This window comes from Lipotes vexillifer, unplaced genomic scaffold, assembly GCF_000442215.2.
Source record: "Lipotes vexillifer unplaced genomic scaffold, Lipotes_vexillifer_v1.1 scaffold240, whole genome shotgun sequence".
Lineage (NCBI taxonomy): Eukaryota > Metazoa > Chordata > Mammalia > Artiodactyla > Lipotidae > Lipotes > Lipotes vexillifer.
Genome location: NW_006797481.1, coordinates 8,696,711 through 8,718,823, shown reverse-complemented (window position 1 = coordinate 8,718,823; position 22,113 = coordinate 8,696,711). Strand labels below are relative to the sequence as shown.

Here is a 22,113-nt window from a genome sequence, read left to right as displayed (position 1 = left end):
AAAAAAAAAAAAAAAAAAAAAAAAAAAAAAAAAAGAGTGAACAGTAGGAAAGTATTTTGATTAATTCACTAGTACATTATATTTGTTTAGGAACATGCTTTTCATAAATGCAATTCCCTGCATTATAGGATCTGAGCCAGAATTAGTATTCAGACCTCCTGACTTCTTACCTCACCCTTGCCCCCAGTGCCATACTGCTGGCCCATGCTGCTGCCCATAGTATCACAGAAGGTAATTATCTTTTGGACTTTCTTAGAAACATCACCACATGACCTTTGGTAGGGTCATTTGGAAAATATCAAGGCTCAGTAATTCTATCTTGTATCACTGAACTTGATGCAAGGTACACTGGTTTCCTTTCAAAATCAACTGGCTTATAACTCTCCCTATAACTTTTTTCTTTTGGGTGATATTCAGTCCAGGTGGAGGTTTACCTCTGTGACTTCTTCTCATCCCTTCCCTTCTGCCTTTTAATTATGACTACGACAATATTTAATAGTCGAGCGCTAACCAGCCTATCGTATTGCACGGATATCATCTACTTTATCTTCCCTATATCACAGGGATTAGTTGCTATCACCCCATTTTTATTTATTTTTATTTTTTAAATATTTGTTTGTTTGTTTGTTTTGGCTGCATCTCTTCTTAGTTATGACATCGTTGTTTGTTTGTTTTGGGTTTCTTTTGGCTGCGTTGGGTCTTTGCTGCTGCGCATGGGCTTCCTCTAGTTGAGGCGAGTGGCGGCTACTCTTTGTTGTGGTGCACGGGCTTCTCATTGTAGTGGCTTCTCTTGTTGCGGAGCACAGGCTGTAGGAACCTGTGCTGTAGGCGTGCAGGCTTCAATAGTTGTGGCACATGGGCTCAGTAGTTGTGGCGCACGGACTAAGTAGTTGTGGCGCACGGGCGTAGTTGCTCCGTGGCATGTGGGATCTTCCTGGACCAGGGATGGAATCCGTGTCCCCTGCATTGGCAGGCGGACTCTTAACCACTGCGCCACCAGGGAAGTCCCTCACCCCCATTTTTTAAAGCGAGGAAACAGAGACTCTGAGATTCAGGAACATTTCAAAGGAGATAGAGCTAGAAAATGTTGACACTGATACTGAAATTTAAATCTGTCTGTCTGGCTAGATTATTCTATTTTATGTCAGCTCTTAAGTGTTTTATAAAAGTTGTTGCACCTCCAGACAATGAAAGGTTTTTGTAAGGAAAACTTCTATCTGAAGTCTCTAAAGGGGAGTGTACTTACTATTTCTGGCTCCAAATTAGTACTGATTTAGACTTCCAGGCAAATAACAAGCACAAACCAATGCAACCATTAGTTTTATTTATTTGACAACTAAAGATAGTCTATAGCTAATACAATAGACTTTCCTTTGGGATTTTCCATTTTTTGAAGTTTTCTTCACTGAGCATGTGTTGTTATTGTAACTAGAAACAAGTCATTGAGCGTGTAATATGTGGCACATAACACTGCTTCCTTTAGAAATTTTATTTCAATACTGAATTACAACTAAACAGATAAAGTTAAAATGGCTCCTCATGTAAGCAGGCCTGAAAAATCCAGCCTGGCTATTTCCATAGAAAAATGACATGTCTGTTTACAACTGGGATTGAGTACATCAGCCCTAACCTCTATCTTTAACCCCTACCCAGTAGATGATCCATGTTGAGAATCACCTGCAGATAATGTTTAAAACATAGATCCTCCGGCTCTACCTTGTTTTTTTTGTGGTTGTTTTTTTTGTTTTTTTTGTTTTTGTGGTATGCAGGCTTCTCAATGTTGTGGCCTCTCCCATTGCGGAGCACAGGCTCCGGACGCGCAGGCTCAGCGGCCACGGCTCACGGGCCCAGCCGCTCCGCGGCATGTGGGATCTTCCCGGACCGGGGCACGAACCCATGTCTCCTGCATCGGCAGGCGGACTCTCAACCACTGTGCCAACAGGGAAGCCCCCCACCTTGTTGTTTTTTAAAATTTAATTTTATTTATTTATTTTTGGCTGTGTTGGGTCTTCGTTGCTGAGCGTGGGCTTTCTCTAGTTGCGGCAAGCAGGGGCTACTCTTCGTTGCAGTACACAGGCTTCTCATTACGGTGGCTTCTCTTGTTGTGGAGCACAGGCTCTAGGCATGCGGGCTTCAGTAGTTGTGGCACGCAGGCTCAGAAGTTGTGGCTCACGGGCTCTAGAGCGCAGGCTCAGTAGTTGTGGCACACAGGCTTAGTTGCTCCGCGGCAATGTGAGATCTTCCTGGACCAGGGATCGGACCCGTGTCCCCTGTTTTGGCAGGTGGATTCACAACCGCTGTGCCACCAGAGAAGCCCTCCACTGTGTTTTACTGAATTAGAATTCCAGATAGTTTGACCTAAGAATATGAGTTTTTAACAAAGCTTTCCAGGGATTCTGCATGCTGGAGTTTCAACTCTACCCAGCTTTGGGACCCAGTTTTGCTGAGAAGTTGTTAATGGGTGGATTCTTTTTAGATGGCCACATCTTAGAACAGAAGATCTAAGTTGCTTAAGTTAATCAAAGGCTAGGCTGTTGCCTGGTCAGGACTTTGGCTAATCAGACTGAGCTGATTAGGGCACAGAGTTGAATGAAACCCCAGTTGGTGCCCCTTTGGGCCAGTTATTTGACTTGTTCCTTGGTCATGGGCCTCTGCTAGTATTTTCATCAACAGGGAAGTGATAAGGAGATGCAGTATAGTTTTTCCCACCTTCATCAGCTCTGCCACTTACTGAGTGAGCTTGAAGCTGTCTAGCCCTTCATGATTCTTGGTACCATGGGGATAACAGTAGTTATTGGGAAGACCCAATGAGTTAAAATGCCTAGCACAGAGTAAGCTAGGTACCATAAATGGTACTTATCACTGGTGATTAATGTCAGTACAAACAATCCCATTGGTAGAGCACCAGTGGCGCACACTCTAGGCTGGAGCAGTGGCTGTGAACTTTAAAGCAGGACTTGCCTGTGGCTTCAGGGAAAGTCTCAGTCTGAGACTTGACTTCTTGAGCGTTCATGCAACTGTTTCAGCAGAAAGAAAAAGAACTAACATTTCCTGTGGACAGTCTCCACATTCATTTTTTAAAAAAAAATATCTCTTTCATCAGAGTGGCTCTTTCCTGCTTTCTTTCCTTTTTCCTCTGTCACTTAGTCTGGAAGTTCACTTATTTACCTCTGAATTCCTAGTAACCTTCTCTTTGAATGCTTCCTTTGGGCTAGACCTGAACTCCTTTCAGCAATTTGGCTAAATCCTCTATGTAAAATTTCCTTCTCTTCTGCTTTTCTATTTATAACTCAGTCTCGGGCTTCCCTGGTGGCGCAGTGGTTGAGAGTCCACCTGCCGATGCAGGGGACGCGGGTTCATGCCCTGGTCAGGGAAGATCCCACATGCCGCAGAGCGGCTGGGCCCGTGAGCCATGGCCGCTGAGCCTGCGTGTCCGGAGCCTGTGCTCCACAACAGGAGAGGCCACAGCAGTGAGAGGCCCACGTACCGCAAAAAATAATAATAATAATAAAAAAAATAACTCAGTCTCATTCTGGCTTAGATGTGGGGTCTTCTCGGCCAGTTAGGGTTGTTCCTTAGCCTAACAAATACCATGACTTTCGTGGCTTCCGTGGCTGCAATTACTAGTAAGTGGATGTTCCCAGACTTATTGTAATTTTAAATAAGGCTGAGTAGTTTCAATGTTCAGGCGTGTAATTCTTCTATTGTCAAATGTAAGACAATAAATGTAAGCTGTAAAAATATTGATGGCCAATGTGTGTGTACATGTGTGCTCCTGTATGTACTCGTATGTGTGTGTGTTCTTACAGTTCTTTATGAGTCTCAGTATCTCAGAAGACATGCTCATACAAACAGGCAAAGTACATTACCAGATAAAACTTAACAAATGAGGGAAAAGGCCCCACTTTAATAGCTGTTAAAGAAACCTAGACTAAAGCAATAACTTTCTCAAAATTTTTTTATTTTATTCATTTATTTATTTATTTTTGGCTGCTTTGGGTCTTAGTTGTGGCCCACGGGCTCTTTTTGTTGTGGCACGTGGGCGTCTCTAGTTGTGCGGGTTTTCTCTTCTCTAGTTGCGGTGCACGGGCTCCAGGGTGTGTGGGCTCTCTAGTTGTGGCACACGGGCTTAGTTGCCCCACGGCATGTGGGATCTGAGTTCTCTGACCAGGGATCGAACCCACATCCCCTGCATTGCAGGACAGATCCTTTACCACTGCACCTCCAGGGAAGTCCCTAAAGCAATAACTTTTAAAACCTATTTAACCAGAAGACATATTAAAAAGAGACTATTTAGTGTCTATGACTTGATATATTGCTGGTTGGAGAAAAGCAAATTGTCCCAGCTGCTTCACCAAGCAATGTGGTGCCAGGTATCAAAAACCTGAGCCGTCTGACCAACCATCCTCACTCCCAGCCGCTGCCACCCTTCCCAACACAGTTATTTCATTTAAAATACTCTAAGAAAATTTTCTAACTTTGAAATGATCAGTTGGAAAATATGCATCATACCATTACCCTTATTAAGATTGAGGTGTCAATCTTGGAAACAATCTCAATGCCCATAATGAGATAAATTCAGCTATACAGTAGAACCCTTCATAACTTGGCCATAATAAGGCCATTGAAATCTCTACAGAGAAGAAATAATAACAGGGGAATATTTATCTCAAACGGGGGAAGGAAGCAGGTTACCAAAATATACACGTGGAATGAATATAACCCTGTAGAACTCTCAAAGGAAGTATGAAAGAAAATATCAGCCTTAATGGTGTTTATGTGATGAGATTATTGATGACTTGTATTTTGATTTTTTTCTAAATTTTTATGAACATATATTTCTTTCATTGTAGGGAAGCTCAATCCAAGATTATCTGATATAGTCTATTAGTGTTTACTTGTGGGCTTTTGTTTGTTCACATCATGTGGGCTAGTCCATACTCATGGCTTTCCTCAAATGCCTGTTACCATGAAGGTCACACATTCCAACATGGAACCACCCTTGTTTTGTAGCATTTCCCAAGTGTTTCAAATGTAGTTTGCAAGGCTCCCTCTGCCTTTGAGAACTGAGTACTTACTGCGTTTGAATTTCCTTGGCACATAAGAGAAGCTCGCATCTTTACTGGATTTATCCTTTGTGTCTTGTCTCTTCCTAACCTCCTTTAACCCTCTCTGGTCCAAAGAATTTGCAACTGGAGCTGATTTTCATTTAATGTTATGTTTTTAGACAATGGGCCTTGCTTGGGATATAGAAAACCAAACCAGCCCTACAGATGGCTGTCCTACAAACAGGTAAGTCAGGCCCATGATTTTGGATAAATTCTTTTGCTTGTGTGGTATCTTGAGCTAATATGATCTCTTTTGGGTCTTGACTGCTTTTTTTTCCTCTCTCTTTACCTCTCTCACTTGTAGGTGTCTGATCGAGCAGAGTACCTGGGCTCCTGTCTCTTGCAGAAAGGATATAAGCCATCACAAGAACACTTTGTTGGCATCTTTGCTCAGAATAGGCCAGAGGTAACCATGCTGAAATTAACTCAAGGAAATGAGTCAGGGCTAAGTCTAAAGACTTTAAACCCTACCCCAAATCCAGCACTCTGACACTTGCTGATGACTTATCAAAGCTGTTTAAAGACCTCAGATTCTTTAAATATTGTTCCACTTAAAAGTTACAGTGCAGGATCTCTTTAATCCTGGTTGAATGTCTAGTGCTATTTGCTAGGTGACTGGACTTCTCTTACATGTCTCCCATTATGTGTCATTTTAAGTCAGTCTGTTGTATGAAGAAAATAAGGAAGCTATGAAGGACTGGCAAGTAAGAGCTTGAGGACGATGTGGAAAGGGATGAGTTTGTACTAGAATTGGAATTTGCACATTGTACGTGAACTAGCAACCAAGGCTTCCATTGCTACTGAGACCAGCTGTAGCCATCTTTCCACAGTGAGTTGAAAACAGACTTTAGACATTAAGATGATTGGAATTAAGCTTATCTTCAAGTTCTAGTTAAGTCATTAGACCCAGTATCCTCAGAGAAAGGCTTTGTATGTTTCAGAAGAGTTGGATGACATGTGCTTACCTAAGCCAGTTGCTTAACTAAAAATCCAAGAGGGCCCTGGCTGCACTTTTAGGTGCATCTACATACTTCATCTTCATTACACCCAGCCTCAGTAAGAAGAGATATCCTTGACTCTAGTTCAGGAACTTAACACCAAACCTAGTATCTTAATCTACTAGGGCTTCCATAACAAAATACCACAGACTGGTGACTTAAACAACAGAAATTAATTTTCTCACAGTCCTGGAGCTTGGAAGCTGAAGATCAAGGTGTCAGCAGGTTTGTTTTCTCCTGAGGCCTCTCTTCTTGGCTTGCAGATGGCTGCCTTCTTGCTGTGTCCTCACATGACCTTTTCTCTGCCATCCCCTGTGTTTCTTTCTCTTCTTATAAGGACAACAGTTATATTGGATCAGGGCCCCATCCTTATGACCTCATTTAACCTTAGTTACCTCCTTAAAGGAGCTATCTACAAATACAATTGCAGTGGGGTTAGGGCTTCAACATAAATTTTAGGGGGAACACAATTCAGTTCATAATGCCGAGACTGACATTCAAGGTCCACCATTAGTAGATCCTGGCCCACCTTTCCAATTCATTTCCTGTCACTTTTGATGCTTTCTGATGTGTACTTAGTGATGTCATGCGGTCCTATCTTTGTTCATTCACTTCCTTCTTCCTTGAATACCTTCTCTGCCTCCATCTCCATGACCAAATCCTACCTGTTCTTCAAAGCCCTGCCCAATTTCCATCACTTTTCCCAAAGCAGTCCCAGATAGCCTACCCCACTCCTGAGTGTGACTCTACCTCAACACTCCCTAATGCTTTCCATAACACTTATGGTTAGAACTTATTACACTCTCCCTTTGTTTTATAGTTGTCTCTGCACCTATCTTATCTTCTTTATTTAATTATATTTTATAGCATCAGCAGTGGCAGTCCCTAGGGCATCACAAAAAAGGTGATTTTTTTTTTTAACACAGAGCCACCAAATAAGCATTTGTTGACTAAATGACTGAATTAGCACATTTCCTTTTCAAAGCATAAGCTATTCCTTATTTGAACTTCTCTCCATACAGTGGGTCATCTCTGAGTTTGCTTGTTACACATACTCCATGGTAGCTGTCCCCCTGTATGACACCTTGGGAGAAGACGCCGTCACATACATTGTCAACAAGGGTAAAATTTTGCTATTACATTTTTTTTAAACATCTTTATCGGAGTATAATTGCTTTACAATGGTGTGTTAGTTTCTGCTGTATAACAAAGTGAATCAGCTATATGTATACATATATCCCCATATCTCCTCCCTCTTATGTCTGCCTCCCACCCTCCCTATCCCACCCCTCTAGGTGGTCACAAAGCAGCGAGTCGATCTCCCTGTGCGATGTGGCTGCTTCCCACTAGCTATCTATTTTCCATTTGGTAGTGTATATATGTCAATGCTACTCTCTCACTTCGTCCCAGCTTATCCTTCCCCCTCCCCGTGTCCTCAAGTCCATTCTCTACATCTGCGTCTGTTTTATTCCTGTTGCTATTACATTTTAACTTGATTCTTTCTTGATGCTGAGTAATTCCTCATTATCTGTTTTTGTTAGCAGACTTAGAATGCTGTGACCAGAAAAATGCTCAAGTCTCTCTTGTCCTGTAGTACCTAAGATATAATTTAGAGGGAAGTTACAAAAAGCCCATGAGGCAGGGATATAATCAGATACAAGGTTCAATGAAATGCTTCAAGGTAGTATAGTATGACAATATAGTTTAGCAATAAGACTGTTTTTGCTGGCAACCCTGGATGAAAGGCCACAGAGTTAGTGAATAACTTTTTAATTGACTGTATCACTGTGAAACTACTAGTTTAATTTCCTATTCTTATAAATCGAAGTCAGTATAGCTCGCCAGCATGTACCAATGTCCATGCTGAGTCTGTGGACCAAATTACCACTGTTAGAGAAACAAGTTCAAGTTCAATGGGCAAATAAGACACATACTAGATGTTACTTTCTGTCCCAGAACTAGTAGATTAAGTGAGTAGATCCATTTGAACTATAGACATAATCAGAAGGTTTCTATTTGTGTAAACAAGTACCAAAGCAAATGCTAACATTAAAAATCATAAATGCTTGTCTGCTAAAATCCCACTTGCCTCCTCCTTTACCTTCTAATCCCTCCTCCCCTCTCCCCTAGGTAAAACACATTGGCAGGACCACATCTACGTGATTCATACACGTTGTCTGTATTCTTAAGCAGAAGGAAGTGGCTCCTCTGGAAACTATAAACTGTTAAGCGCATGCAAGGAAATTAAGTGCTTCTGTTTCAATTAAGCTTATCTATTATCAGTGGAATGTTTCAGATTATATACATTACAAATCTGATTTACAGGCATAATCTCCTTTGGGGACCCAGTACCTTTGAAATTTTCAAGAATCTCTTCCTCTTTGCAAGACAGTCGGGTACACAGCAAAGCTGGAGGGTAACCCCCGGCCCTATTTCTGCTTTCAGCTGATATCGCCGTGGTGATCTGTGATACGCCCCAAAAGGCATTGGCCCTGATTAGCAATGTGGAAAACGGCCTCACCCCGGGCCTGAAATTGATCATCCTCATGGATCCCTTTGAGGACGACCTGAAGAAGAGAGGGGAGAAATGTGGAGTTGAGATCTTATCCCTGCTTGATGCTGAGGTATGGGTCTGAAAGTCAGCTCACAGCTGGAAGGCTGGGCTGATGCTGTGGGCAACTTGCAGGACTTCTGCACAAGGGAGCAAAGCTGTTGTTCTCCGGGGTGGAACGAGAAGAGTAAATTACACTCATGCTGTGAAGCTTTGGGAATCATTTCCCCAAGACAGCTCAGAAACCATGCCAGTGGGTGAGGAAGGTCTGTGGTCAGTGTGCTCAGACTTCCAAGTAGAGGCTTTATAAATGCAGAGGCTAGGTGGCAGTTAAAGATATGGTCCTGGAGCCAGGCTTCCTAGGTTCACGTTCCAGCTCCACACCCATTGGTTAGGTGACCTTGGGCCAGTTGCTCCACATCTTCCTTTCCCTCTCTGTAAAATGAGGATGAAATAGTTCTTACCTCACAGAGGAGTTGTAAAGAGTTATATGAGAGAATATAAAGTGCTCAGGACAGTAATATAAAGTGTAGTAAGCCTTGAAATGTTAACTGTTCATTTTATTCAAAACGATTTAGCAGTGGTCCTAGAAGACTGAACCATAGGAGTCTGATGGGATGTTTGGACATTTGGGATCGGCCCTCTTGAGTTGATACTCTAGAGGAAACTTATACTCTACCCCAAGGCTTCCATTGTACCTGAATGTTGCCTTCTGGGCCTGATCCAGGTTGGAATTTTGGTTGTATTCCCACAGAGGTGTTCTCAAGCAAAAGGGAAAGGGAGGGCTGTATTTGTCCTAAGTCTTCCCAACTCAACTAATGTCTTTCTTTCTTGGTTTCCTGTTCATGCAGAATTTAGGCAAAGAGAACTTCAAGAAACCTGTGGTAAGTTTTCTTCTGCCCAAATTTGAGTCTTTCCATATTCAACTTTCCAAGCTCACGGTAGACTAAGCCCTTGTGCTTTCCCCTCCAGCCTCCTGCACCAGAAGATCTGAGCATCATTTGCTTCACCAGTGGGACCACAGGTCAGTGCCCAGGAAGTTGCCCCAGAGGCCCCTGGTCAGCCAAAAACATGGCTTGAGCCACTGACCACTAGTGGGCTGGTAAAAATACCCTACAATAAGCCCTATCCATAGGGGCTTACAGTCTAAGATTTCTGAGTACAGATGCCTGCATAGAAAAACCTATGCATAAGCAAATAAATTTCACTGAACACAGTGGGAGGTGTTTACATGCTATGGAATTCAGGGCCCTTAAAGGTGGCATCAGAAAGTCAACTTTCTCCTCCAGCCCAGACTCTCTCAAGTTGACATCACTGGAGTGGTTTCACTCAATCAACATAGCCCAGTGGTAGTTCAACACAGATCACTCCGTGTCCTCTTTCTCCCCTGTATGTAGTTACCTAGCTATTAGAACTCAATAAATTTTAACGTGATCCATGATGATCTAGAAGTTATATCCATTCCACTGTGCCCAGTTTATAAAGTGATGGCTAGGTAATGTTGTTAGATCTGAAGTCTTCAACATGAAAACAGCACGGGGAGGGGGGCGGGTTACTTGGGATTTTCTTTTTGACTGTGTTGCTGTCTGTGACTGTGGCTATGCCCTGTGTGGTAGCACAAGGCTGAGGCTGCTGTCAGAAGTAGAATCTGTGGAGGCATCAATCATTCATAAGCAGAGTCATACACTGTTCATAAAAAAAACCACAGTGACAGGAGAAGCTCTCAGCTCCCTGGAACAGAACCAGTCGAATGTAGCTTCTCATTTCAATGCCAAAGGCTACCTACTAGCCATTTAACAGATCTTTCCACCTCTTGTTTCCTACAGGTGACCCCAAAGGAGCCATGTTAACCCATGAAAATATCGTTTCAAATGCGGCTGCTTTTCTCAAATGTGTGGAGGTCAGTGGTCAGTTGAAAAGGAGGCCCTCGTTAAAATGGGAATCTGTCATAAGATTTTAAAGTTAGAGGAGGCAGAGGGGGAAGAAACAGGTTGAAGGCCTGAGTGTGGACAAATACTGGTGCATCTTTGTCTAGAGTTTAGCTCTTTTAGGGTCACTGCAGATCTCTGCACTCAGTGCAGTTAGGGCACCCCTTAGAGTTAGTTGCACAGTGCACAGCTGTACAACTGTATGCAGCGGTCCTAGAAAGAAGAAGTGTTCAAATCTTCTTTGGAAGAGAAAGTTGGCATTAATCCACTGTTGTCTCCTTTCCATTTCATGATCTATAGTATACTTTTGAGCCCAGTTCTGAGGACGTGACCATATCCTACCTCCCCTTGGCTCATATGTTTGAGAGGGTTGTACAGGTAAGGATCCTATATTCCTAGCAGGTATGTGAAAAGAGGGTCCTGACTTGCTAGTCCCACGTTTATTCCAAAGGCAGCTCTGCAACATTTACAACCTTTTCTCTAATGTGAAGGACATGGGCAGGGAGTTGGCATGGCTGAGTCCTAATCTTGGCATCACCCCTAACCTGCTGCACAGCCTTCCTCTGTTGAGTCTGCGTGTATCCCACGGAGCAAATGCTTCCTCCTGCCTTCACACAGGGTGCCTGCAAGTCCAGGGAGCTCATAGCCGGGAGCTTACTATCTACCCTCAATTCTGAGCAGGGATACGAGGCATTGTTTTTTCTTTTTTCTTTTATTTGGGTTAGAATTTTTGAAAAGACCTAGCGTTAGAGAAAAGGAGTTCCCCACAGAGGGGCGGAGAAGGAGCCTTTGATCCAGGTAAGGTGTCCAGAGTGTTTAAGGTGGAGCTGTTGAGGACTATGCAGCAACTAGGGGGAGAGCTGGCCTTCTGTGAGTAGACGCCAAGCTTTTAGGCTACTCTGAGGCTGATTTGAGAACCTAAAGCAAAAACACAGGTGTTATTAGGGTTGGAAAATCCTCTCTCTGATCCCTGCTTAAATACCTCTTCAACCGGCTTATCTGTTGATGCATGAAATGCCAAAATGGAAGATTCAGTTCCTTGGGCTAAAGTGTTGATATCTGATTAATAAAATATCAATTCTAATAAGCATATTTTTTCACATTTTACCATTTCTGAAACTGAGATGGTCTTACAATTGTAGGCGTGTTCTAGTTTGAGTGGCAGTGTTTTTTCGTAGTGCTACATAACGAATGGTCTCTTACAAAGGATGATGCCTTAGACCCTCACCCAGAGCTGTGGGCAGAGTAGGGCTGGGCCTTCAATCTCACAATCTGCCTTACCTGTCCCGCCACCTCAGCAGAAGTGAGTTTCCATCTTGCCTAGAGGGTAGGGTCTCAGAGTTCTGGGTACATGAAACCTCAGGGGTCGGGCGTCCTGTCCAGAGAAAAGTGCCCATGGACATCCTCAATTCTGTTCCATACAGACCCCACCCAAAGTGGTCCTTTGCCTCTGAGCTCTGCTCTTTGGTTTTGTTTTTAGGCTGTTGTGTACTCTTGTGGAGCCAGAGTTGGGTTCTTCCAAGGAGATATTCGGCTGCTGCCTGATGACATGAAGACCCTGAAGCCCACAGTCTTTCCCGCGGTTCCCCGACTCCTTAACAGGGTCTACGATAAGGTGCTAACCTTGCTTCTGTTGGGCTGGCCCTGAGCTGCCGGAGCTGTCTGGGGCTTAGGCCTGACTAAAGCTCTTAGGAACTCTATGTTACTAAGAAACGTGCTCCACTTCTACCCCCAACCCCTACCAGCATCCACTTATAGCCACATGTACAGGTGCAGCCATGAAAAACCATAACAGATGAAACTCCCTTTCCTCTGGATGAGATTACTTGGATGTGATCTGGAGAAAGAGATTAATTCAGAGAGTTGGGGAGCCCCTCAAAATTCAGCTGACTTACTGGTAAATTGTTACTCTGATTTCATAACACTTACTGGTTTAGTGTGCTTCTCGCTGAGGTGCCAGGCCCCACGGTAAATATTTCATATGCGTTCCATCATTTAATTTCTACAAAAGCCCAGGAAATCATGCCAACACTTATAATCCCTAACTTACAGATGAGGAGACTGAACCCTGGAGGTTAAATAACTTGTCCAGGGTCAGATCTAATAAGGAGTCGGGCCAGAATCCCACTGCCACATAACAGTTTTAGCTGTCATTGATCACTGCTCTATTTTTCATTAAGGTTGGAAAAATGGTGATTTTTCTAATCCAAGCATTTCTCTTGCCTTCGTTAGCTGAGATTCTTCCATAAAGGCATGAAAATTATTTGATTTTTTCCTTTATCAGTCTTCAAGATAATGAACTGGTACCCCAGCGAGCTTCAAAAATGGCCAGTGGGATGTTTTCTTTGTAATGTTATGACACTACATACATACATATGATACCGAATCAAAAGTCCTAACAATGGTACCCAATCAGCTGTTTAATCAGTACTCCCAGGTAACTTTACTGTAGATAGATGCTGACTACCTTTTGAGGACATGCTATCTGAGTTGTCAGGGTTGTTTGCTAAGGGCAAGGAATTTGGAGGAGCTGGAACTCTGTGTGTATGTACTAAGTTCACTTCTTTCTTAGTGTGGGCTCATCGTTAATCAGCACACCAGTGCACGAATAAGAGCCTCTTTCTTATGAAGCTAGGAGGCGCTATCTCTTGCTCACTGATGAATGGCCTTGGTGAGTGTCTCCAGTAGGTTTCCAGCTAAGAGGAGCTGTCACTCTGCAGGTACAAAATGAAGCCAAGACACCCTTGAAGAAGTTCTTGTTGAAGTTGGCTGTTGCCAGTAAATTCAGTGAAGTGAAAAAGGGTATCATCAGACGCAACAGTGTCTGGGACAAGCTCGTCTTTGCAAAGATCCAGGTACGTTGGGTAGATTATGGATGGAGCCAGGTAAGTATCTGGGCTGCCCACTGACTCAGCACACTTTGCTTTTCCTTTGATGGTCAAGCATCTCTAACTGGAGAGCCTTTTGCACTTTCTGGGTTCACTCACCTTTTGAGATTTCTCTTGGACAACTTTGTCACTAAAGGGATTTGGTCAAAAAGCAGAAAGTGGATTTTTCTTGTTCTAGCACTCTCATTCTCTTAGGTGGTCTGTTGAGGTTGTAGGTAATTTGAAGGGCCCAAGAATACAAATTATCTGAGGAAATCAAAAAAAAAAAAAAATTGCAGGTCTGGTCCCAGCTATGGATGGTGGTGACAGTAATAGCTAACATTTTAAGTTCTTTTCTACAATGCTGGACCCTATTCTAGGTGCTCTGTAAATTAACGAGTTTAATTCTCATGACAACACCAGGTAGGTAGGCTGTTCTACCCATTCTGCAACACAGGAAACTGAAGCAAAGGGAATAGTCTTCAGCAGGTCTTTTGTGTCTATTAAACAGGAAAGCCTGGGCGGGAAGGTTCGTTTCATGGTCACCGGAGCTGCCCCCATCTCCCCTCCTGTCCTGACGTTCCTCCGGGCAGCAATGGGATGTCCGGTAAGCCAGGCACCTTTTTTTTGATGATAGCTTATTTCACTTTTGCACAAATAAAGCTCACACTATTTAAATAAAAATGAAAACACAGACGAAAAGTACCACAGAGAAAGTCAGCCAAAATCTCAAAATCAAGAGAAAATACCCTTCCAGTCACCTCTTAATGCACCTGTGTACAGAAACCTTTACACAAATGGCATCAGTACTGACAAAATTTTGCCATTTGCAGCAACATGAATGGACTTGGAGGGCATTATGCTAAGTGAAATAAATCAGACAGAGAAACACAAATACTGTGTGATATCACTTACACGTGGAATCTGAAAAAATACAACAAACTAGTCAATATAACAAAAAAAGAAGCAGACTCACAGATATAGGAACAAACTAGCAGTTACCAGTGGGGAGAGGGGGAGGGGCAACATAGGGGTAGGGGAGTAAGAGGTACAAACTATTAGGTATAAGGTAAGCTACAAGGATATATTGTACAACACGGGGAATATATCCAATATTTTATAACTATAAATGGAGTATAACCTTTAAAAAACAGCACCAGTGTTCTAAAATACTTATTAAACAGTGCCCGTTAACATTGCTCCTTGTCAAATAAACATCATTTTAATGGTTTTGTAATAAGTTTATTGAACGTACCCAAATCAGTAGTCTCTTATTGATGGACACTAGAGTTGTTTACCACTTTTTTTTGTTATTATAATCAAGTGATAAGGATACTTGTGTATATTTATGCAATTATCAATTTAGGATAAATCCTTAGAGTGGGGATTATTGGGTCAAAGTATATGGGTTTTTTACATGTTAATGTAGATTATCACACTTCCCTCCAGAAAGGTCTTGTCTTTTTTATGCGTTAATGCAAATAATGCACAAGTCCTGATATCCCCATATTCTTGCTAGTGCTTTTTCAGTCATTTAAATCTTAGCCGACGAGATACATGAAAAATCTTATTGCAACTTTGTTTCTTTTATTAACACTAAACATCTTTTCTACTGCTTACAGGCACTTGTATTTCTTTCATGAATTACTCGATTACTTCCTTATAGAAAAATGAGCAAAGGATAATTTGGTTCTCTTTCACCTTGCTTCCTAGGAGTTCTTCGTATGGTCATAAAATCAATCTTTGTTGTGTTAGAAATATTTTTCCTAGTCTCACCTTTTTGCACTGTGTATTGCTATATAAAAGTTTCAAATGTGTATGTAGTCAGTCACCTTTTCTATGTGGCTTTATAATTGTTTAGACAGGCCTCCTAACCCTCAATATTGCATAAATCTGTTTTCGTCCAGATTTTCTGGTAGCCTTACGGTTTTACTTTTTTCCAAGTAAGTCTCTGCTCCACCCGGAATTTAGTTAGTGGGCTTGAGTACAGATATAGTCTCATATTTGTTTTTCCACAAACAGCTAAGTAGTTCATTCATTCGTCCAACATGCACAACATGAATGAAACAGCGGCCTAAAAGAGAAAAACAAATACTGTATGCTAACACATGTATATGGAATCTAAAAAAAAAAAAAAAAAAAAAAGGGTTCTGATGAACCTAGGGGAAGGACAGGAATAAAGACGCAGACGAAGAGAAAGGACTTGAGGACACCGGGAGGGGGAAGGGTAAACTGGGACGAAGCGAGAGAGTGGCGTGGACATATATACACTACCAAATGTAAACTAGATAGCTAGTGGGAAGCAGCTGCATTGCACAGGGAGGTCAGCTTGGTGCTGTGTGACCACCTAGAGGGGTGGGATAGGGAGGGTGGGAGGGAGACGCAAGAGGGAGGGGATATGGGGATATATGTATACATATAGCTGATTCACTTTGTTATACAGCAGAAACTAACACACCACTGTAAAGCAATTATACTCCAATAAAGATGTTAAAAGAAAACAGGGTCTGAATTGATGCCAAGGTCAGAGCTCCTCTCGTCTTTCAAACTAGCATCCTCCTGGCCGGTCTTAATACCTTCCTTTCCCTCAGCTCCTAAAACCAATAGGTCAGAAGGTCCTATTGCTGCGCCCCTCCCAGAAATGCCTTCCTCTCCACCAGCTCTGCCTATGACAGGCCATAGCCCCACTGCAGCCCATGCACTACGTCCCCACATCCCCTCACCAGTCAAGATTATCCTTTATACCAGGAGCGGGCAAACTGCCGCACAGGCCAAATCTGGCCCGTTGCCTGTATTTATAAGTAAAATTTCAGTGGAACACATCCATACCCACTTCTTTACCTATCGTCTACTGCTGCTTTGGTGCTACACTGGCAGAGTTAAGTCGTTGAAATACAGACCAAGTGGCTCACAAAGTCAAAAATATTCACTATCTGGTTCTGTATACAAAAAGTTTGCCAACCCCTGTTCCAAACCATAGCTATTTCCCTTAAAAGATGCTACTCACTTTCTTCAGCTCCTTCAGTAGCACTCCATTGCCTTGGTTCAAGTCTGATTGCCATTGGGTTGCCCATCACTCAATGAATAACTTGTTTTTTTCCATCAGCCTGAAATGCCACATTTCCCAAAGTATAGTATGTTTCCATACTTTGGTTTATTTCTGGGCCCTTTTGGTTTTTGAGTGAATTCACAGTTGTAAAGATTTAGCAGCTCAGGCATAAATTCAAGGTATTAGGACACTAAGTGTCCTCCAGCTCTCAGAGACCTTGCTTTCCTCATGTCTTGCCATAGGGCATGGCCGGCTCCTGCTTTATCTTGAGTAAGTCTCAAAGCCCTTCTTTGGCTTGCGCAGGTATATGAAGCTTATGGTCAAACAGAATGCACTGCTGGCTGTACAATTACATCACCTGGGGATTGGAAATCAGGTAGGTTCTTTGTCAACTGGGCAGGAGGTTCAGTGGTTGGGAGGAGTTCTAGATGAACTAGGACGCAGGCGTTTAGATAACCTCAGTGCTGTGGATGAATGTGGCAGATGCCAAACCTAAGCTTTGGTCCAGGGCTTCCTATCTTGGCTCTCCAGCACTGGTGCCAGATGACTTTTCAGTTTTATTCTTTTAGAGTCAATCCATAAATCTCTCTGAAATATGGCTGGAATTATCACTGTTTCACGGTATCCTGGCTGATTCAGTATGGTGTGTTTTAGGCCACGTTGGAGTCCCCATCGCCTGCAATCATGTGAAGCTGGAAGATGTGGCTGATATGAACTACTTTGCAGTGAACAATGAAGGACAGGTGGGTAGGCTGTGCCGGGCAGTCATTTTCAGACAATCATAGTGGGGATGTTTGCATCAGAAAAAGCACACAATTGTGAGCAGGTTTGTGTTTGATTCTATTCAGAATTTTAGCAAGGAATTCAGTGTCTCTGAGCCTAACTTTCCAGTCCCCACAATGGGGATTAAAATCTGGTGCTCTTCGTACATTAGTGGAAAGCATCAAATGACTCAAGGTGGTAGGAAAGTAGGTGTTTTGCAGCAGCCTTTGCTATTGTCACCACCTTGTACCATCTTATGTGCAGATCTGCATCAAGGGCACCAATGTGTTCAAGGGATACCTGAAGGACCCTGAGAAGACAGAGGAAGCCTTGGACAAGGATGGCTGGCTTCACACAGGAGACATTGGCCGCTGGCTCCCGGTAGGTGTTGCTTCAAAACTTCTGGGAGTCCCTACAGAGGAAAATTAGGTGACTTTTCCAAAGAAGTGTAGTAGTCTATTTTGTTGTTGTTGTGATTTTTACTTTTATTGAGGAAGAAACTGTGATAACTCCATGGGCCTATAGTGTTTGCCTTTTATGAGTTTCAAAGGGATAAGTTTCTTTCCACTTATATATGGAGACATATCAAAACAAGGATGCAGGATTTCTAAACAAGGTGTATGCAGAGGCTAGTTTTTGCCCCCTCGGTGACCTTCACAGCCTCTCTCGGTGGAAGACACAGAGACTTTTTAAATGCATAGCTTGCTAACAATTGGCAGTAAGTAGTCTCTGTCAACCCCCTCTGTTTTCCTAAGAGAGGAAGTTACGGCATGGTAATGATGGAGCCTTAAACCCCTGTGAAGGATATTCCAAGAGCTTTCCTCTCTGGAAGGTTTTTGTCTACTATGTGATGGGGGAACAGGAATGTAACCAGATTTAAAACTCCCTTCTTGCTCAATATTCTCGAGATTTAAGTGATATTCAAGGAATATTTGACAACAGATCTCTAAGAACACTGGTCCTAATGATGTACTTCATAGATTTGGGTCTAGTGGTATTTTGCTAACAGATCTGTTTCTGTATAACGAGAGTTCTCAGTTCTAATAAGCCTACAATGTAGGTAACAGATGTGTCCTCCCACTGGAGTTGTAAAGGGCTGAGCCTTATTGTTCACTTTCAGATAATGTCTGTTAGGCTGAATTGATGGCTAATTTCTTGAGTCGGCCTTGTTAATGGTTCCAAGGTTGGTTCAGTCTGCTGCGCTGTTCAGGGTGTGATCACGTGGACTGTATTTGCCACTTGTCCCAATTCTATAATTCAAATCCCTAAAAACCTAAGCACCTCAGACCAATTAGCCCAGAGAAATGAAGCTGCAAATGACCTCTGTTGGCTGGTCAGAGAGCCCTCCCCAGCCCTGCTTCTGTCCTAAGAAGCACAGTTACTGACTTGCTTGATTAGCAGTGGCACAGTAGAGCTGTATAGCCTGCTCCCGGATCTAACAGGAGGGATACAGAGAAGGGAGTCAAGGAGGGGGAGAACTAATTCAAAAGTCTTAATAAAAGATAACACCTTCCCTATTCCTGAGAGTTCTGGAAAAGGAGTAATTGGAAATTAAGTTGTTGGCAATTCAGAGCTGCAAAATTTCTTCGTTGGATGAGGCAACCATTTACACAATGCCAGTGGGTCCAAGGGACTTTTTCCAAGACTGCCCACTGACTCTTCAAAGACACACGCAGTATAGACAGGTTTTGAAGAAAGCTGCCTTCCTCCCCTTTCCCCAAAGCCAAGAAAGAGAAAGGAAAGATTGCCCAAAGGTCAATGGAGAGGTCAAGTTTAAAGAAGGAAGATTACCTCTGACTTCACCTCTCTCTTCACTGGCATCACTCAATAGGGCTCAGAAACACTGATGGTGTTATCTCTGTCTCCTGTAGAATGGAACTCTGAAGGTCATCGACCGAAAAAAGAACATTTTCAAGCTGGCCCAAGGAGAATACATTGCTCCAGAGAAGATAGAAGATATCTACGTCAGGAGTAGCCTGGTGTTGCAAATTTTTGTACATGGGGAAAGCTTATGGGTAATATATATTGTCTTAACAACAGCCAGTGGTCAGGCACAGACCATACCAACTTCCATAGCTAAAGGAAATCTGTATAGGTAGATTTAGGATGAGAAGATCTGAGCTTATAAAACTAAAGAAATGAAGCCACACTCCAAACCTCAAATAAGGCACTATAAATGAAAAAAAAAATTCTTTGAAACTATGATAGACTCTGTAAACAAGTCAGTAGAACTGCTAAAACAGTTATACTAAAGGGTAGCCATTCATTAGAAGAGCCCCATGGTGCACTTCGTTTCCACTACAATAGGAGTCCTTCTGGCACAAACTGTCTTATATAATACTGCACTTAAACTTAGCTTCTTGGGAGTGGGGGAGGATTGACATGGACAGGCCAGAGATGCTTTAAGCTTAATGTTGAGCTCCACTTCTATTCATGTTTGAATACAACATTTTTGTAGAAATGTTGAGTGGGAAAATGGGGTCAGAGTTCCATGAGGGTTTGAAATATACGGTGAGAAAACTGCAGGACGCCAGCACTGAATTTCAGGGCTTGGGAACAATCATGCATTCTGAGGTAACGCTGCTTTCTTTCCCCACTGGGGGGCAGTGCTGCGCTAGTTCACATGCCTGTTTCCTTTCCAGTCATTCCTGGTGGGAATGGTGGTTCCTGACCCAGATGTGCTTCCCTCATTTGCAGCCAAACTTGGGGTGAAGGGCTCTTTTGAAGAACTGTGCCGAAACAAAGTAAGTCTCACTCAGAAAAGCCTATGCCCACCCATGGGCCCGTCGTGGGAGGGGGAGGCCTCCCCAGCTTGGGCACCCACAGCTGCCTAGAGCCTCCTCTCTGGAAGAACAGACCCTTGCTGGGCGTGGACTGACTTTTATTAGACTGGAAGAGAGGATGGGGAGTTTAAAAACAACCAAAATCCCTATTCTTTTTATAGTAGCATGTGCATTGTGGAAAAAATAACTTGAAAATGAGGAGTTAAATAATGCCATCCAGAGAAAACCCCTGCTACCAGTTAGATTTTTTTTCTTCCCATGACTTTTTTTCTTTGAGCAACATTTAGGTATCACATGTGCTTGCACATACCCCCATATCCTGCTTTTATCCTGATGAGCTTAGCAGGCATTTTGAATTGGTTCATGCTCAGCCTTTCCTTTAGGCTCTTTTGCAACAGCCATGCTCTGAGCTATGTTTTATATTCCTAGGTTATAAAGGAAACCATTTTACAAGACTTGCAGAAAATTGGGACAGAAGGTGGCCTTAAATCCTTTGAACAGGTATGTACTACTCATGTTATCCTGGTCTCTCATGTCAGTTTTAAAGTTCACATTTATAATGGGGTTTAAAATGTAAAAGTACAGTTTCCAAGGAACTGATTTTAGAGGTACTATTAGTCCATTAGTGACAGTGACCTTTGCATTTACCTGTCCAGCCCCTTCATGCTGTTCATTATTCCTCTTCCTTCTCCACTCATGTCTTTCCCAAATTATTAGTGTGTGAGAATGGGCATGTGTTACCTGTCTCTTTACCCTCCCACTTCATCAATGCCACTTTTATAAGGGGAAATATTCTTTAAGGGTCTTCACATAGCATTTAGAGGGCTCTGCGGAACAGTCCACATCACTATTAAACACATATGCGTGCATCTTCCCTCCCAGGTCAAACGCATCTATCTTCATCCAGAGCCATTTTCCATTGAAAATGGGCTCTTGACACCAACCTTGAAAGCAAAGAGGGGAGAGCTTGCCAAATACTTTCGGACTCAAATCAACAGTCTGTACGAGAAAATCCAGGAGTAGGTTAAGGTACTTATGGCTGCGAGGGGCTCAGAGGTAGCCTGCCTTGTGGGAATATGGATTAAAAACTAATCTTACGTTCATTTTTTTGTCTTTCCTCCTGTCTGTTGTTGTAGCTACCTACTAAATTATAAAACCATAGTTTCAGGGCTTTTTTAAAATATTAAGTGAGAGAACTTACCACGTGGAAGCTTAGCCTTGAACTAAATAACTCTTGTCCTTCCCATCTTAAATGTTGCTGACATTTAGGGCTGCTTCTATCAAGATACCTTTCTTCAAGGTCCATTTGTATCTTTGTTCCTTCCTTGTGATCTCCAGCCTTTATAAGTGATAACTAGTTCAAGGGCCAAAGTGACCCTTTGGGAATTCTTCTGTGTTTTCTAGTAAACCTAAATTGTTGGCAGTCTCAACATTTAGGCCTTCCAGTGTTCAAATTAAGAGAACTTTAAGTTCTGAAAAGCTGTTTATAATTCATGTTTTCTAACCATTCCGCAAAACCACTAAAATTAAGTTGAGTTTTAAGCTATCACAATATTAATCATATCTGTGAGACAAATTTCTTCTTTGTACTTCTGTGTCCACTGAAGTTTGTGTCCAGAAGGGAAAAGTTTGATCACTGAGCATTTCCTAAACCCTGTACTTTCTCTGACTTGGGAGAATTTAAAACTGGGCCTATGACATTTTGTCCAAAAGGTATGTCCTAAAAGTGTTTTCTGCAGTATACCTGGTAACTGAACCTCTTCCCGACAGTTTGCTGCTGAGCTGGAAGCTGTGGGGGAAGGAGCTGAAACTCATGTCAAGTGCACTTTTCCAGTAAATGAAGCAAGCACTGAGTAACAACCTCCTGAACTGGGAATGAAGACCTATGGGCAAGCATGAAGCCTGCACAACAGGCTTACCTTCTGGGAAGGAACTGACTCATCTTTCCTCCCCTGACTCAGTTCCTGCTGTACCTTACACCCCTTCAACACGTGCTGCTTCCACCTGTAAATGTTAAGCATTCAGAATAAACCACTGCAGATAGCTTAAGCTGTGGTGTGTGTTTCC

At 42.7% G+C, this 22,113-nt stretch overlaps 1 protein-coding gene across 2 annotated transcripts in view; it reads left to right on the top strand.

Annotated features, from left to right (window-relative positions):
• The window catches only part of ACSL5 (acyl-CoA synthetase long chain family member 5), a 42,146-nt gene extending 20,999 nt beyond the window's left edge, over nucleotides 1–21,147 (top strand). The window contains exons 4-21 of one of the 2 annotated variants that reach the window (XM_007469627.1): nucleotides 5,228–5,292; nucleotides 5,413–5,514; nucleotides 7,129–7,228; nucleotides 8,552–8,730; nucleotides 9,509–9,541; nucleotides 9,630–9,681; nucleotides 10,484–10,557; nucleotides 10,886–10,963; nucleotides 12,066–12,200; nucleotides 13,306–13,440; nucleotides 13,964–14,059; nucleotides 16,805–16,877; nucleotides 17,156–17,244; nucleotides 17,528–17,644; nucleotides 19,135–19,278; nucleotides 19,906–20,007; nucleotides 20,476–20,547; nucleotides 20,929–21,147. In XM_007469627.1, the coding sequence (XP_007469689.1) occupies nucleotides 5,228–5,292; nucleotides 5,413–5,514; nucleotides 7,129–7,228; nucleotides 8,552–8,730; nucleotides 9,509–9,541; nucleotides 9,630–9,681; nucleotides 10,484–10,557; nucleotides 10,886–10,963; nucleotides 12,066–12,200; nucleotides 13,306–13,440; nucleotides 13,964–14,059; nucleotides 16,805–16,877; nucleotides 17,156–17,244; nucleotides 17,528–17,644; nucleotides 19,135–19,278; nucleotides 19,906–20,007; nucleotides 20,476–20,547; nucleotides 20,929–21,069 (1,787 nt within the window). In that variant the 3' untranslated portion in view covers nucleotides 21,070–21,147. The remainder of the gene's footprint in view (nucleotides 1–5,227; nucleotides 5,293–5,412; nucleotides 5,515–7,128; nucleotides 7,229–8,551; nucleotides 8,731–9,508; nucleotides 9,542–9,629; nucleotides 9,682–10,483; nucleotides 10,558–10,885; nucleotides 10,964–12,065; nucleotides 12,201–13,305; nucleotides 13,441–13,963; nucleotides 14,060–16,804; nucleotides 16,878–17,155; nucleotides 17,245–17,527; nucleotides 17,645–19,134; nucleotides 19,279–19,905; nucleotides 20,008–20,475; nucleotides 20,548–20,928) is intronic. The other variant, XM_007469626.1, reaches the window with a different exon arrangement.
• The last annotated feature ends 966 nt before the right edge of the window (nucleotides 21,148–22,113 follow it).